This window comes from Neovison vison, chromosome 12 (assembly GCF_020171115.1).
Source record: "Neovison vison isolate M4711 chromosome 12, ASM_NN_V1, whole genome shotgun sequence".
NCBI classification, from domain to species: domain Eukaryota; kingdom Metazoa; phylum Chordata; class Mammalia; order Carnivora; family Mustelidae; genus Neogale; species Neogale vison.
In genome coordinates, this window is record NC_058102.1 from 55727631 (window position 1) to 55744100 (window position 16470).

The 16470-nt window shown below is 37.6% G+C and overlaps 1 protein-coding gene across 1 annotated transcript in view; it reads right to left on the reverse strand.

Moving 5' to 3' along the window:
- Positions 1 to 7393: 7393 nt before the first annotated feature.
- LRP6 (LDL receptor related protein 6) overlaps positions 7394 to 16470 on the reverse strand; it is a 179493-nt gene continuing 170416 nt past the window's right edge. The window contains exons 20-23 of the mRNA XM_044227959.1: positions 13202 to 13432; positions 11848 to 11984; positions 11084 to 11181; positions 7394 to 8218 (exon numbers count right to left, since the gene is read on the reverse strand). Of these exons, the coding sequence (XP_044083894.1) occupies positions 7924 to 8218; positions 11084 to 11181; positions 11848 to 11984; positions 13202 to 13432 (761 nt within the window). The 3' untranslated portion in view covers positions 7394 to 7923. The remainder of the gene's footprint in view (positions 8219 to 11083; positions 11182 to 11847; positions 11985 to 13201; positions 13433 to 16470) is intronic.

A 16470-nucleotide genomic window follows, 5' to 3' on the forward strand; every position in this document is an offset into this window, starting at 1 on the left:
TCCAAGACACAAATTACAAATGCCAGAAATTAAAACAGACATTGAAAGGATAAGAGACACATTTTAGGCCAATAAACTGAAGCTTAGAGGAAATGGACAAACTCCTCAAAGGCATAAAAGACAACAGTTGACATAGAAAATATAAATAACTCCAGATCTAAACAGAGTTCTTGCTTAAAAACCTGTCCTGATATAAATCTGCACCGAAGAATCACAGTATTACATAAAACTGGAGGTCCCTTAATCCTTTCTTTCCCACGGAACCCCCAAGAGAAAAGGTTCTAATTACAGGACAAAACACATAAGTCTTCAAGCCTGTGAAATTGGGTAATGGTAGTGGGGGAGCTTTTGGTAGGATGATCGGAAGTCAAAAAGCTCTTAAAATAATCTTTTGTCTGCCATACAGGTAGCATATGATGGGCCACACACTAAGTCTCTTGTGAGAGGTATAAATTACTCTGGAATGCGGAGCAAGACTAGAGAAGGGGCCAAGAGAGAAGGAGTCCTCCAACAGACATCTGCAGAATAGCACACTTCACAGGTGTTTGGCCTCCAGCAGACACTACCTGTAATACTGTTCATTGCCTAGAATGCCTTAGGTGTAAGCAGCTCTCTGGAACAAGTAGTGGAACTGGCCAATTAAAGAGTCAAGGTTCAGAAAACTCTATTAGAGCCTAATACCAACAAATACTGAGAGATTAAATGAGTTCAGGCATGCCTTGGCAGTTAATTAAAATAGAACAGAGATTAGAATCTCAATCTCCGTTTAGTGTCCTTTTCCTTCCACCCACTGCCAACTGCCTCTGATCAAAATTTTGCACTGGAGTTTTTCATACTCAAACTGAACATTTCCTGTCCAGGTTAGGTATTAATCAGTTGATTGTTGAGAGGGAAAAAGGGGAGGGGACACTTAGCATAGTACCTGGGGGGCACAGTAAATGCTGGACAAATCTTAGCAAAATTATCCCTTATTTTTGGCCTCTTAATGGGGAAAGTTTGGCTTTATATGGTGGTTAATGATTAATTTACAAATGCAAATCTTGGGTAGATAATTTGCAAGGTTGGGGAGGAGGGGTTGGTGGTGAGTTTGGGTTGTGTTTAACAAACTGGGACAAACTCAGCAAGGCCGGCTTGTTCAGATTCCTCTTCTGTGTCCCTTTGTCTTCTGAGGTAAGGATGCGCCTTTCCTCTGAGTACAGGGAGGGCACTTCTCACATTAGGGTTTGTGACTTGCTTCAGGGGAAGGTCAGAGGGTTCTTCCTGCATATGCCATTTCTCAAATTTCTTCAGCTTAAACTAGTGACTGTGCTAAGGTGCCACATTTTGGTGTAGCATGTCCTGAACCTCATCAATAGTCACTCCCCTTTTATTTTCAATTTACAGAAATGCAACTGTACTGGAAGCAATGGATTAAAATTTAAAAGGCTGTATAAACTGAGCAGAAAAGCCACCAGCAGAGAGAATGACCTGAAACAACTTGCACTGTCCTTCCTATTCTGAGCCTGCCTTTAAAGCAGGCAAAACCATCATGGTTCTGCCCCTCCTTTCTTTGACTAGATTGATAACAGCACAACTCATGATTTTTGTTTTCCAGAAGACTGGGAGTGAGCGATAGTGGTATAGTGGTGAGGATAGCTGCCTTCCAGAAGATTGGGAGGGGTCAGCGAAGAAGTCAAGAAGGTAAGCTCACTTACTGGAGAGCATCTGCTGAGAAAAGACCTTTACACTAACGTTTGTTCCATCTAACCCTGATGTTTGAGCTTAACTAATGCCAGATAATAAACTTTCCTCTCTTCCTGTCAAGCCAGCAAACTTTGACTCAAGTAGAGGTTTTGAGTCCTCATTGTTTCTTTCATTCCTCTCTGTAAAGAGTATTGTAGGGGAGGAAAATAATATTCTGCCTATCCTTATCTAAGTTCTTAGTTGAGGCCCTTGTAATAAAAAACAGATTAACAAGAGAAAGCAAACAGAAATTTATTAATGTGTACACCATATGTACACATTTATTATGTGTACACAGGAAATACCAAGAAACTCCCCCAAATGGCTTAGGATTCAGGCTTAAATAGCATATTAATAGGAAAAGGCAAGGGATGATGCAGGCCTCTTGGGAAACAGTGACTTTCAGGAAAGATGAATGGGCCCTTAGGAGGAGGTAGGAGGTGTGAAAGTTGTAGCAAAGTTTGTCAGGCTGTTTTTTCTAGTCCCCTTTTCTATGATAAGAATCAATTATCCCTGGTTGATGAAACTCTCCAGGAGGGGATTTATGATTTATGTCGTGTGTTCCTTTTAAAGGATCTGTCTTTAGGCTGATAAGGGGAGCTCAAAGAAAGCCTCTATCTATATCTATTTTTATTATTTTTAAAATATTTTATTTATTTATTTGACAGACAGAGATCACAAGTAGGCAGAGAGGCAGGCATAGAGAGAGGTGAAAGCAGGCTCCCTGCTGAGCAGAGAGCCCGATGTGGGGCTCGATCCCAGGACCCTGGGATCATGACCTGAGCCGAAGGCAGAGACTTTAACCCACTGAGCCACCCAGGCACCCCTATATCTGTTTTTAAAGCGCCTACCTGATGCAAAACAATCAAGAAGTCCGAGTGGCATATTTTGAGGTGCTATATTCTGCTACTCTTCAGTATCATAGCACACTGGACTCTGCATCAGGAGGAGCAATGTTCATTTTTAATGCTAATTTGGAGAAGAGGGAGGTTCGGCATCCACAGCGGAATTCCTTCCAGGAGTTGAATGAAAACCAGGGCAGGAAGCACAAAATGTTTTCCTTTTTCTTTGTTCCCAACACAGGTATGGCCAAACACTGCACTATGCAACAGGCCTTCTCAAACCTCTCTTCCAAGGTTGTATTTTACTTGAAATGTAAACAATAAAGGTGGGTTTTGTTGTCTCCCAAACACTAGTCACAGCAAAGCACAATCAGCTGTTTTGATTTCTTGCTAAAAAGAAATGACACTTTTATTTTCCACTGTTTTATTATAAAAATCAACATTTCATTTGTTACAACTCAGCTTATTGTAATAATCAAAAGGGATTTATACAAGGTATTTTTATACAGTTTACAATTAAAGCACTTATTTTACAAAAAGGGGGAAGTGAATAGTGGACAAGGGCTGACCAAATGTTGGCCATTAAAATATAAATACATCCTTGCAAAGCACCATCGTACCAAAGTCCATGAACAAGAAACACCAGCTGACTTTAAGACAATAACAAAGATTAAAGCTTAAGAAAAAAATTTAAAAACACAAAGGATAAACATCTGAAAGCAGCACCAGATCCTTCACTTGCAAATAAGGCTAGTCCAGCTTAAGCTTCTTGGTATCCTCTTAACTCTTTTTTCAAATTTTCCTACTAACCCCATATATTTAATTTCATGTAAAATTAGATTTACTCACTTTCTTTTCCTCTTAATATTCATATTTAGGTATATACATATATCCTGCTTATATTTGTTTAAAAAAATGGACAGTTAAGCGTAAGCAAAAGCACACTGTTTTTAAATCTTTGATGTAAACTTCTGGGTAAACCCTACATAATGGTGAAAATCTATAAGTTAGTTTTCGTTAGGTCTATACTCTGAGTACAAGGAATCACATAGTTTATAGTTGTATCTGTAAAGTCATGAAGATTTTTTCCTGCAATAAACTTAACAACAGTTTAAGGATGTGTTATGAAAAAAAAAATTTACCTGGACTGAAGGAGGGAGAGGAGGGTAGTCAGTAAGACCTAAGATTCTTACTGACTACCCCCTTCTACTCAGGGGCAGGCTTAGTTTAATGAGATGCAGAATCAAGTCCAACGGAAATATCCTGAGTATATGGATTCATAATTTAAAAATTTTAAACTATAAATGTAAAATGTTATCCCCTAAAACTGAAAATTTCAAAAGCCAAATTTTGGGACTATGATGAAATGATGCCATCCCAGAAGTCAGAAACCACACATATGCTACCAGTACTTTCTAAAATCATCTGTTATTTCTCTTGGCTCATTTTAGGCTTCAGATAAAGAGAGGAGTATCAAAATTAAATTTGAGTTCAAGAATTCTGAGAACATGTTTTAAACAACACTTGATTATAAACTCATGACTCAGTCCCTGTTTACACTTCATGTATGTTATGGTCTCATTTGTGGATGCCCAAACATTTGTTGGCCAACTGATATTCACATACTCATAGCCACACTCCAAACATACTACGTATGTCATTATACAGACTTAAGCTTATTAAAAGCTTGGGGTATGAAAAACCCAAGACTTTGTTTCTCAATTTTGTTAGATGTGTAATGGTAACCAATACACAACTCTTATGGCATGCCAATTCAATGAAGTGGCAAGTTTCCCCTGCAAGAGAAAAAACAATTTTAAAAACATTTCTAGGAATTGAATCTGGGCATAGGACTCCACCAGCACAACTATCACAGAGAAGCAGAAGTAGTCTATTATGATGGCTGGTATCAGGTTGCACAAACATACACAGATTCATCAATAGGCTAGCTAAGCTGCAGCTACTAACTCGGCTTGAAGTATTCTTCATTAATAGGCCTGGACGGCAAAACAAAAAGATTTTACCCCAAAACTAATGGCTACCTAATGCAAATGGTGGCTATTTTTATATACTAAGTTGGAGTTGGCCTTATACAATTACTGACTTTAGAGTATTTTAAAATGATGAACAAAGATATCAATTCATGCTAAAATTATACTGCTCAAAAGTCCTGCCCCCAAATTAATGGCCTATAGATGGAAATGTACTGTAAAGTCTTCATTTCTAAATATATATCCCTTCAGAATAGCTGTTCTCAAGGGTCATAATAGCGCCTCATGGTGTATCATACAGTATTTTATATTAAAATAACTAATTTCCTGCTAGACAGACATCTAAGCTACTACAGAAGAGCAGCAGCGTCAAAGGCATAGTAAAATTTCATGAAAGAAAAATTAATACCGAGAATTCTATCCCTTAACTCTGTTTTGTTTTGTTTTTTTCCTTGTGACTATGCCATTATCCGATTTAAGCAGCAAAATCCCTTAGGCCACTGTTCAGAGTTAAAAAGACCACCTCAATGAAGTCTAGTCTACTACATAGTACATAAAAAGTATGCTATGCAAGAGCTCATTTCTCAGATAATTTTAATCACATCAGTAAATAGGATACTTTAAGGCATATGTTCAAAATTAAATACTTCAGTATTTAAGGATTCTAACAACATTTTATTCTTTTTTTCTTCATGGATAATGAATATAGCAACATACCAAATTCTAAATCCTTTTCTACTTTTTCCCCTGATTCGTGCTCATGTTTATTTATCTTCAGTTTCTCCAATTAAACCTCTTGTGTCTAATAATCAAAAGAGTTTACTTATGCTTAACTGTCCATGTAATCTGAGGGCCAATCTTTCCTGAATTTTGATAATTCTCTCATTTAAAAGTACCCTCCCCAAAACATTAAGAATCCATCTCAAATACCCCAGAAGAGGATTCTGAGATTAAGCGGAACTGCCTTCAAATAATTTCAAACAAATTGGCACACAAATCAGTATTTTGCAAGAAGAGGCCATTGCCATCGCAGTACAAGCACTTGGACTGAGATATAACAAGGCAGTATTCTTCTTAATTCATTATAGTGCAAGTTTCCACATGGGAAGCCCACCGGATAACGATGCACAATAAAAATGTAAACATATAGAATTCTCAAATTCTAATTGATACCCAGTTATTGCTAACCTTTCTATCTTCATTTAAGCATCAAAGGCCCCATGTCACAGAATACAACTCCAGTGTCCATTCTGTTAAACTGTGAGCACTTTGTCTACCAACAGGAAGAGTTAATGCTTGTTTGCCTGAAATGCAAGACACTGATGGATCACCATTTCTTTATATGCAAAATCAAGTGCACCTGATTCGTATCAGGTGTCCCCAACAATCTAAGCATTATTCTGAAACCACATATTTTTCCTCTTTAAAAAGATTCCTTAGGTATTTTTAATTGCTTAAAAAGTTTACTTCATCCCTGCCAGAATTCTGAATCTTGTCTTCCATTGTTTTCTCTTGGCCCGAAAATCCAGAGAGGAGGCCTCAGCAAGACAGAATTAAAAAAAAAACAAAAACAAAAACAAAAACAAAACCCCATTTGGTAACTAATTGACTGACATCTGGTAAAGTAAAAATACATTAGTTTAAAAACATTTTCAGTTTTAGCAGAGAAGTGCTGGAAACACGTAAAAAGCAGGAAACTGACTTGTGGCAAGGTGGCAGAGCAGTGCTAGAACAGTCCCTAGTCAGCCCTTGAGAGCTAAAGATGCAGCAGCCCAAGGACCAGGCGGGGCAGGCTGATTATGTAAGAGCCTTCCATTATTCCCCTCCACCCAAGTTCTGACAGCTGAGAAGTTACTAGGTTGGCCTTCTCATTTAATCCATATTGATAAATTTGTTAAATCATCTTAATCCATAATGGGATAAGAGAGAACACATAAGAATATATAAGAGGTGAATATAAGAATAATTTGTGGATAATTTGAAAACAATCTTAACATTCACATTGGGTAACAGGAAGATATTAAACTCACGTCACACATTAAAAGAGGTATGTATGTAGACATTGTTCTGAGAAAAAGTAACCTAAAGAACATGAAAATGTCACAAACAGTTAATAAAGGGAAAATCTAATGATAACAAAAAAAAATTCTCTTTTTAAATAGATTGTCTCTAACCGGAACATATTTAAACGTTTTACTAGGAAAAAAACATATATATATAAACGATTTCATATTGTGATATTATGTGCTGAAAGTACTGCAAGGATATATGATTAATTTACAACAAAAACATAATGGTTAAATTTGTAATTCTTAAACATTGCCTATATGTGTTGTAAAAAGAGATTTTAATGAGTATTAAAACAATCTTGGAAGAGGAGCAATAATATGTCTAACCTTTGATCATTATGCAAAAACAGCAGTCAAACTGAAGAGCTAAGCCTACAGAGGAATGGAGCTAGTAGAAATATTAAAATGCAACCTTAATTTAGGAAATTCCATTTAATCAATCCTCAGATAAAAAGTTGTGAATAAATTGTGATATCTTGGCAAAATGACCTACAAAGCTGCTGGGGGAGGAAGCAAGGTAAAAAAACACCTAGTGAAAAAATTAATTCTTTTGCCAGAAGTTGTGGGTTCCAAGGTAGGGACAGAAGACTTGCACACACAAAGAGCCTCACACCTTCTTACCAGACAGCTGATCTCCTAAAATAGCAACACCCAGAAGGGATTTTTATAAATACCTATTTTCCTCACTAAAATAATTGGATTCCTAGAGAAAACAAAGCCCTTTGTCCAAAGTTAGTTTTAATTCCTTTTTTTTCCCTTTCGTGATTTCTTAAACTTGTTGGCCCTCAAATGTTAGTTAACATGAAGGCTATTTGGCTACTTCCAAGTATCTGTGGTTTGCTGCTCTGAGATGGACTTAAATTTTTCTTCTTCTTTTTCTTCTTCTTCTTCTTCTTCTCTCTCTCTCTCTCTTTCTCATTTTTTTTTGGTATCAATAAAGCCCAGACATTCCTGGTCAGTGATGCCTTTATTATTTCTGTTTCCTTTGTATTCAGTCACTTCACTGGGTTTAAGGCATGCTTTGTGTATTTAGTTTGCAAAAATAAAACTTTTAGTACAAATTTATTTTTTATACAAATTTTTATGGCACAAGCAGCAAATCTGCTGTTTTAAGAAAAATATATAAATATCCTTTTCTTCTGTACAAATATCTCCAGTATTCCCTACCCCATTTATAATTTTTAACTGTACATGGTCTGCCTCATCTTTCTCTAATAGTTCCCTCCCCCCCTCCAGATCTCAACCAAATTTGTATTTACATTTTTGCATTGGAGGCAGTCAGAGGAGGAGGGCCCCTCCTCAGGAGGAGTCTGTACAGGGAGAGGGCGGCGGTGGGTAGAGGTGATGAGAGTAGCTCCTCTCTGTGTATGGAGAAGGTGGGCAGCTTTCATAGTTCTCTTCTGCTGATAGGTACTGGCTTCGGGGTGTGGGAGGTGGAGGCACAGGCTCTGAGTCATAGTTCAAGTCACTAGTGTAGCCCTTGGCTGTTGCCACTGAGGTCATTCTCCGGCTGGGAGCATAGTCACTGTCACAAACATCTGTGCTGCAGGGTGTGGTGGGGGGTGCAAAGTGCCGGTAACTGTATGGCCTGTAGCTGGTATAGAAGGAAAATCAAGAGAAGCAGACACTTAGTTTTACAGAAAAGCTATTTTCCCTATCAGAATATAGAATTATTAAATGTAAACTTCACTTTGAAGATAATGCGCTACTACAATTTAAATTTGTACAGACCAGGAGACAATTTGCAATGACCAATTAAGAAAGATAGCACGTATTTCATATTTGCAAATAAAATGTGACTAGAGGCATTTAAAAATGGATAGGTTGGTCATACAGAGGAAAACTCAACCTAGCCTCTGGATGTGTTCTTATACCTTAAGTTAAACTGTTTCACTATATTCAAAGTTGTACTTAATGATCATCTCTGGAAAGTCTGTTATACGTTTTGCATTTAGTCTATATAGTGGACTGACCTCACTAATTCTTTTCTTTTCTTTTTTTTTAAAAGATTTTATTTATTTGACAGAGATCACAAGTAGGCAGAGAGGGAGGGGGGCAGCAGGGCTGGGGACCCTGAGATCATGACCTGAGCCGAAGGCAGAGGGTTAACCCACTGAGCCGTCCAGGTGCCCCACCAATTTCTGCTGCTCCATAGTCTGTGAGAAGAATGGGTCTTCACATATTTGATCTTACCCAATCATGTTAGTATTCCTTTAACATTCTTTAACTTAATAATCTTATTAATTTATTAATAATAAACTTAATTTAACTTCATAGTCTGAAGACTTCATTCTCTCTTTAAAACAAATATTTTGCAAGCCATGCTGAATTTTGGTAGACAGCCTAAGGGGCATATCCATCCCATTACTGTCACGGTCAGCCAAGAAAAAGTGCTATGGTTTGGAGGAAAGAGATTTGATCCCCTGTATACAGACAAGCATACTGTCCTAACAACAAAATGATTAATTCTACACTTGATCTTAGCCAAAAGGCCGAGAAGCGATTAATTCTAAATATCTAAATAATGTAGAGACAGTGTATTTTCCAATATGTGTTTCAGAGACCTAATTTATTTCTTATACTTATTGTTCCACCTTTTCAAATAATCTACAGCCGTTAATCAAGTTTACAGCATGGCTCACTAATAAAAAAGGAACTGAGAAGATATGAACACACCAGTGAAGAGAAGAGCTAGAAGTGCTAGCCTTTCTATCGTTTCGACTTCTATCCGTAACCTCATATACCACTTATATTCCAAATATTGTAAAGCTGATCTTATTTCATATTTATCCCAATCAAGGTTTCTTCAAACGCTTTGTCATCAAAGTGACTACAAGAGAGGGGTAGGAGCATGCGTAAAACTGAAGGAACAAGCCATAAGATGACCAGTGCTACAGACTGCCACAAGATACTATCCCAAGATATATACACCATTTCGTATCACCCAGGGTTTGCCTCAAAAGAAATGGCTGCCAAAGACCAAAAGTTACATGACCTGCTGAGCAGGTTCCCAAGCGTTTTCACTACCAATATTGACATGATGTCATAGTACTTTTTAGGTTTTATCTTTCTGTCCAATCATACATTGAGTCCTGGTGAAATTTCCTGGCTCAACATTTAAAGGCCCAACACTTCCATTTTCATGGGGAAGAAAAAAAAAAAACAAAACAAAACAGCTAAGAAGAAATAAAATTAACAAAATTCTTTTACATTCCAGTCCAGGCAAAAATCTCAAATAAGAAATGTTTTTGATGCAATTATGTTCATTTTAATCAATATTTCATTCAATATAAATATTTATTTATTTTTAAGGTAGGCTCCATGCCCAATGCAGGGCCTGAATTCATGACCCTGAGATCAAGAGTTATTGGATGCTCTACCAACTGAGCCAGCCAGGTGCCCCAAAGAAATTAGTTTTTTAAAAATAAAAATTAAGGTCTTTCATTTTGTTTTTTCAGTTTACAGGTTTCTGCTTCCTATTTTGGCTTTTGAGAACAAACTAGTGGCAAGGAAATCAACACTTAAAACACAAAAACATCAGTTCAGAATCAAGCCTGTCTCAGTCTTATCTATAAAATGAAATGCAAGTGCTGAATAAGATGCTATAAACAGTTTCCACTTGGCTTCTCTACATCTGTAAGGCTGTATCAGGATAATTTGACTACAAGTCTAGGAAACACCTTAACTAGAAGATAACAGGCACTTCAGGGATGCCAATAAACACAACACTCAGTACTTAGAGATCATCACGCTGTTGACTTTCTGCTGGCCTTTGAAAGATAGTGAAGAGAGTAAGGATACAATACACTAGTACTGCTCACTATGCTTTATAGACACACAGTAGCAGAGAGGCATAATTTCCCCCTTTCTGTCTTACAAATATATTTCATTCATTTTAGTGAGTCATGATTTATTCCAAGCAATTTTATGAGAAATTTTTCATTCCCGATTGTAATAAAGTATGTGAACCAAGGCCTGAACTTCAGCTTCTCTCGATTTCTCTCGAAATCTGTGCTTACTCTCCCTGCTATTTACAGCTCTCATGACTCTCTGAAGTTAGGTTTGATTGACAGTCTAAGGATGGGGTTTTGGACAGTCTTATGTCAACAGACTATCTTATGTCAATTAGACTATCGGTCAAACCTAACTTGAGCAGTAATCTATTTTGAGATCAGTTATTTTGGTGGGTAACTTTTCCTTAGAATTTTGCCAAAAAAATTAGGGGCTCTACTTTATTACTTTGAAACCTAGCATTTGTGACTCTCTTTAAAAAATATATATATAATGTCTGGAAGAAAAGGATGTGTGGTAGGGGCAACATTAGCACTACCAAGACAAAATGCCTATTCTCTCTCAAGTTACCATCATCTATTTATGTAGGGCTCCATCAAACCCACAACTAGAATCCTTCTTTCTTTTAATAAATACCTTGATTATACTACAGGAAGATACGCATTACCTGTAGGACCTATGAGTAGAAGGACTATTCGAAGAATAACCAAATTCCATAGTGTAATGTGATCGCTCTGTGGCTGGGGATGGCGGAGGGTTCAAAATCTAAATGGAAAAATAATTACATTATTAAAATAATAATAGTCTATGCCACATAAAGACCATTAGACTTTCCTCTTCTTCATCTTCCTTCATCTGTTTGGTATTCCTTTCCATTACAGGATCAGCACAATCCTTTCCCAAAGAACTGACCTCCAATAGTGCTTAGGAATGGGGCTCTCTCTCCCTAGAACACCATTTCATCACGGCTACACAGTGAAATGTGATAAGAAGGAAATCTTTAAGTCACTGATTTAAGTTCAGCACAGCTGATTTTTTAAAATTATAAATGTTTAGAGAAACATTACTGACTTGGGAGAAATACCAGGTATGCTTCCTTTTTTAGAGAGGTCACAGAATGTAGATTCTAACCCTCTGAGGAGATACTACTCAGTAGTTCTACTTTTACCCAAACTATGAAATTACTGCCTAATGCTTTCAAACATGCTGGTTACTACATGGTAACTTAAAGATTTAGATTTAAGGGTGCTTGCATGGTAGTGGTAAATCCTACCTGTAAGCCCTCTATGCCTAAATTCTATACTAAAAAACTCTTTACATTACCATCTTTAGTAGTACCAAACTTTAATTACCATCGAGTACCCCCATTTAAATCTAGGATCCCATTTAACTTAGCATTCAAAGTCAAACAAAGGAAAACAGACTGCTTACTGCAGGGAAGTAAGTGCCTTTGGTGCTTGAAGAACTACTTGATGATGCTCCTGTGACATGAGCTCGGTCATAAGGGGGTCCACTGCTGCCCCCCATGATACTTAGGGAGCTGATCATTGATTTACCTCGAGACATTCCTAAAATGAAGGATAAATACTGAAGATGAATCAGATCTATAAAAATTATTTCCACCCACAAAAAGGTTTTATTCAATACTAGGATTACAAATACCAACAGCCAAATGGTTTGATTTCAAAACAATTTATGCTCTCTTTTCCTAATAATAATTGAAAATACTTAATGGAGAGGAGAAATGAATATTCTCTAGAAGTGAACACTTCTGAGAGCTGGCCTAGAACAAGGCCAAGTAAATACCACCATCCCTTCTCTCCAAGGACAGAAGCAGAACTCTTCAAAATAAGAAGTTTTCAACTTTAGAGGATTTGCAGAAGAAAAGGACTATGGAGCGTGGGCAGGACAGATTAAACAATAGATTTACTCAGGAGGAAACTAATCCAGTTTTAAAGACATTCATACAAAGTACAGATTACTTCTTCATCTTCTGGATGCAAATGTTGTTGGAATCACAACCACTAATGCTAAAGAAAAAATTCTATTAAGTGACTTCCTATATTTCACTAACTGAAAATAGTTATAACAACAAGTAATCATTAGCAGTTTCAAAAATCTTAACTGTTTTCTTAGATTTATACCCAGAAAAATTTCTTTTTTTTTCTGAGAGATTTTGCCTGACACCTCCTTCTCCATATTCATTTAAAAAAAGACTTCTTTTCACTAAAGGCACCAGAAGGCACTGAAAAGAAAGCCATACCTCCCTAGGGCAATATGGTCTACCCAAGGACATTGAATTTCTGGCTACTTGGCTATTACTTAGGCATAGCCTAATATATCCCTCCTTACTATCACTCAGCTAATTCCAAATCTCTGCTGAAAAGGAATCTTAATCTTTTTTTTCCCCCACCTTTAGTTGCTGGGCTCTGTAGTACTGAGGTCCCCTGGTAGTGCGCCTAAAGGACCTGTGGTTTATGACTCTCCACCAAATGTCTAGCGATTTACTTTCAGGAGAGGACATCCAAAAATGCAGTGGATTTGTATCTGCAATAAATGCAGTTGGTATGTATAAATGGGCGCTATTATATATTATATAAGATATAATATATATTTTTTATTTATAAAAAAAGTGCTAAAAGTAAAAGAGAACATTTGTTCTTAAAAATTTTTAAACCCAAAGTAGTTTGAAACAGACTCTAGGTAATACCCTGTTTCATAATGGAAAGTTGGCAATCCTGCCAGGATCCCAGACTTGATTCTCAGTGGATCAGTCTTAACTCACCTGGAAGAGATCCTGACAAAGAACTTGGATGTGGCACATAACCAAGGGGCACAGAAGCTGGTCCATGAACTACATAGTCATTAGTCATGGTTTCCCCATCTCCCTTCATACGTGGACACAACATTCTCTGGCAGATAAAGTATATAGTTCCAGACACAAAAATGGTGACAATTACTCCAATAACTGAACCAACGGTGTTGGTGGCCTGTGGAGCTGGTTCCTCAGTTGGATCTAAAATGAGAATGCAGTACAGTTATATAAAGGAGAAATAACTGTAGACTCAAGATAGTTATTAAAAAGAGGGCTTCTGAGTAGAATGTCAATTAGTGAAGACAACGCACAACCATTTTTTTTGTTCTATAAATACTTACTCACCATGCCCCATTGGGTATACAGGTTAAGTATCACTAGAAATCAAAATGAACTATTTTTAAGTGAAGACAGAAATAAAACAATACATTGAAAAGTATATCTATAAACTGATGAAAAAAAGTGAATCATAGATTTAAATGTAATTTAAGTTCTAAACACATAGATAAAATTTGTTCTACTTCATTTTGTATGTCATAAAGTAACATGGTTATTTTGAATTTCTGAGAAAATTCTAGGCTCAAAAGGGATGGACCTAGGAAAGTCATCAAATGTTTTACCCGGCATGATGAAGAAGCCAAAAGCAGCTCTGAGCATGATTTTAGGTTTGAAAAGTGACATCCAGGCCTGGTGAAGGGAGATTAGAAACTAAAGAGAGCATTAGCTCTTACACCCAATATGCTGGTGCTTTCAGGGTGAATCTACTGCCTGAGGTCTCCAAGACTTGAGTCAGAGGCCAGAACTAGAGAGCATGAGAGGAAGATCCTGCCCATGGCATTCACCTTTTACCAGATCCGTGAGCTATGTGAGGCTTTAGAAGCAGGGGGCATCAGTATCACAGGAAAAGGTAAACAGTAAAAGGGCTCAAGTTTAGAGCATTACTCCTCTATCTGGAAGGAAAATCATTCCATTCTGAATAGTCGGACCGTATCTCACACTGCAGCTCTTTCGTTCGTGTGCGTGCGTGCGTGTGTGTGTGTGTATATATATTTTTTCCGAGACAGCGAGTGAGCGAGCAAGAGTGAGAGCAGAGATGACGGACAGAGGTGGAGGGAGTGGGAGAAAATCCAAGGCAGACTCCTTGCTGAGCACAGATCCCTACAAGAGGCTCATTCCATGACCCCGAGATCATGACCTGAGCCAAAATCAAGAGTCAGATGCTTAACCGGCTGACCATTCAGGGGCCTTACACTTGCAGATTCCTTAAAAACCTTTCTTCTGCTTCATCATACCTTAAATCTCCCACCCACACAGCTAAATTTGCCCTCCACTAGATTAAATAAATGAGAGAAAATGCTATCACTAAGTTTCAGAATATGCAGGAGCTGGCAGTTAGATACTTTGTCTGTGGACTCTGGGATACAGATTCCCCCTACTCCTTGTGAGCAGCCATCTATCTTTCTTATACCTTTCCAGTGCACTGACATTGCCTTCTAATGCCAAGATGCAAGAAAGGATAGTTTATACTCACTATCTCCAATTCTTAGTCTTCACATCTTTTTTTTTTTTTTTAAAGATTTTATTATTTATTTGACAGAGAGAGATCACAAATAGGCAGAGAGGCAGGCAGAGAGAGAGAGAGGAGGAGGAAGCAGGCTCCCTGCTGAGCAGAGAGCCCGATGCGGGACTCGATCCCAGGACCCTGAGATCATGACCTGAGCCGAAGGCAGCGGCTTAACCCACTGAGCCACCCAGGCACCCAGTCTTCACATCTTAACTCACTGAAATCATGCTTCTATCTTCATGGCCACAGTGAAACTTGTCTGACAAAGGTCAAAATTCTACTTGCCATTCACTAAACTCTTCATCTTACTGACCTCTCCAACCATTCAATACCGATGGCTCTTGTTTTCTTTTCAAAAATGTGTAATAAATATCCTTCCAAAATACCACTCTCTTAGTTTTATTACCTCTGACTATTCTTTTTCTGTTTCCATTTGTTGGCTTCCTTCTTTTCCATCTCTTAAGTGCAGGTGTTTGCCAGAGTTCTGTCTCTGTCCCACTATTTTCCTCTACTAGGAAGGACTCTAAGAGAGTTCATCCACTGTCTCAGCTTCAATTATCTTAAATAAATTGAAGAGGCCAAATCTCTCCCTTGAGCTAAAGACTTATACAACTGACAACAACTTCCTGAATAGCTTCAATGGGATATCCCATTGACAACTTGAATGCAACCTATCTACCCTGCATTCATCTTCACCAATATCCAACAGGTTTTGTGGATTCCAGGGTAAAGCAGATCATAAATAAATGATGGCACCTGTGGCAAATCAAAGGTATTTAAATTAAATTTTAAAATTTAAAAAAAAAATTTTTTTTTAAGATTTTATTCATTTATTTGACAGACAGAGATCACAAGTAGGCAGAGAGACAGGCAGAGAGAGAGAGAGAGAGAGAGAGAGAGAGAGAGGAGGAAGCAGGCTCCCCGCCAAGCAGGGAGTCTGATGCGGGACTTGATCCCAGGACCCCGAGATCATGACCCGAGCTGAAGGCAGCGGCTTAACCCACTGAACCACCCAGGCGCCCCTAAATTTTAAAAAGTAATAAAAAACCTATATCAGACAAATATTGTATCTGCAGCCCAAGATATGGAATGATTCTTCAGTTTTCAGTCTCTGCTATATGTTCCCGTTAATGACTCCAGTCACTCAGTGTGGTGCTTGTAAGTCAACCTAAACCTGTCATGGTTACAAAAACTTTTTTATTCTATTTCTAAAATCTAACCCCTCCTTTCCACCACCACTGCTTCTCTTGATTTAGAGAATCATCTTCTGCCTGAACCATAAGAGCCTCCTAAGTATTTTAAATTAGAGGCTGCAAGCCAACCGATGATGAAAAAAAATTAGTGGGTTGCAATCCTCATTTTAAAACAGAAAACTTCAAAAAAAAAAAAAACACAGAAAACTTCAGAATACATTCTATATCATATGAATAAGTACTGCTGTATGACGCTTCTGTTTCTTTATGTGAACACCCATATCTTTGTATTCCTCTTGATGTGATCAAAAAGTGTGAAAGCAATCAACTTAACATTTCCCTGCCTATAATCTTATACTTAAAATCCATCTGATTTTATAGCTTTCACAATTACATAGCCATGCCAGTCCTTTACTTAAGATTCTCAATGGCTCTCTGTTACTCTGGATGCTGTCTAGGCTCTTTCAAAGAAAAGTAAAGTC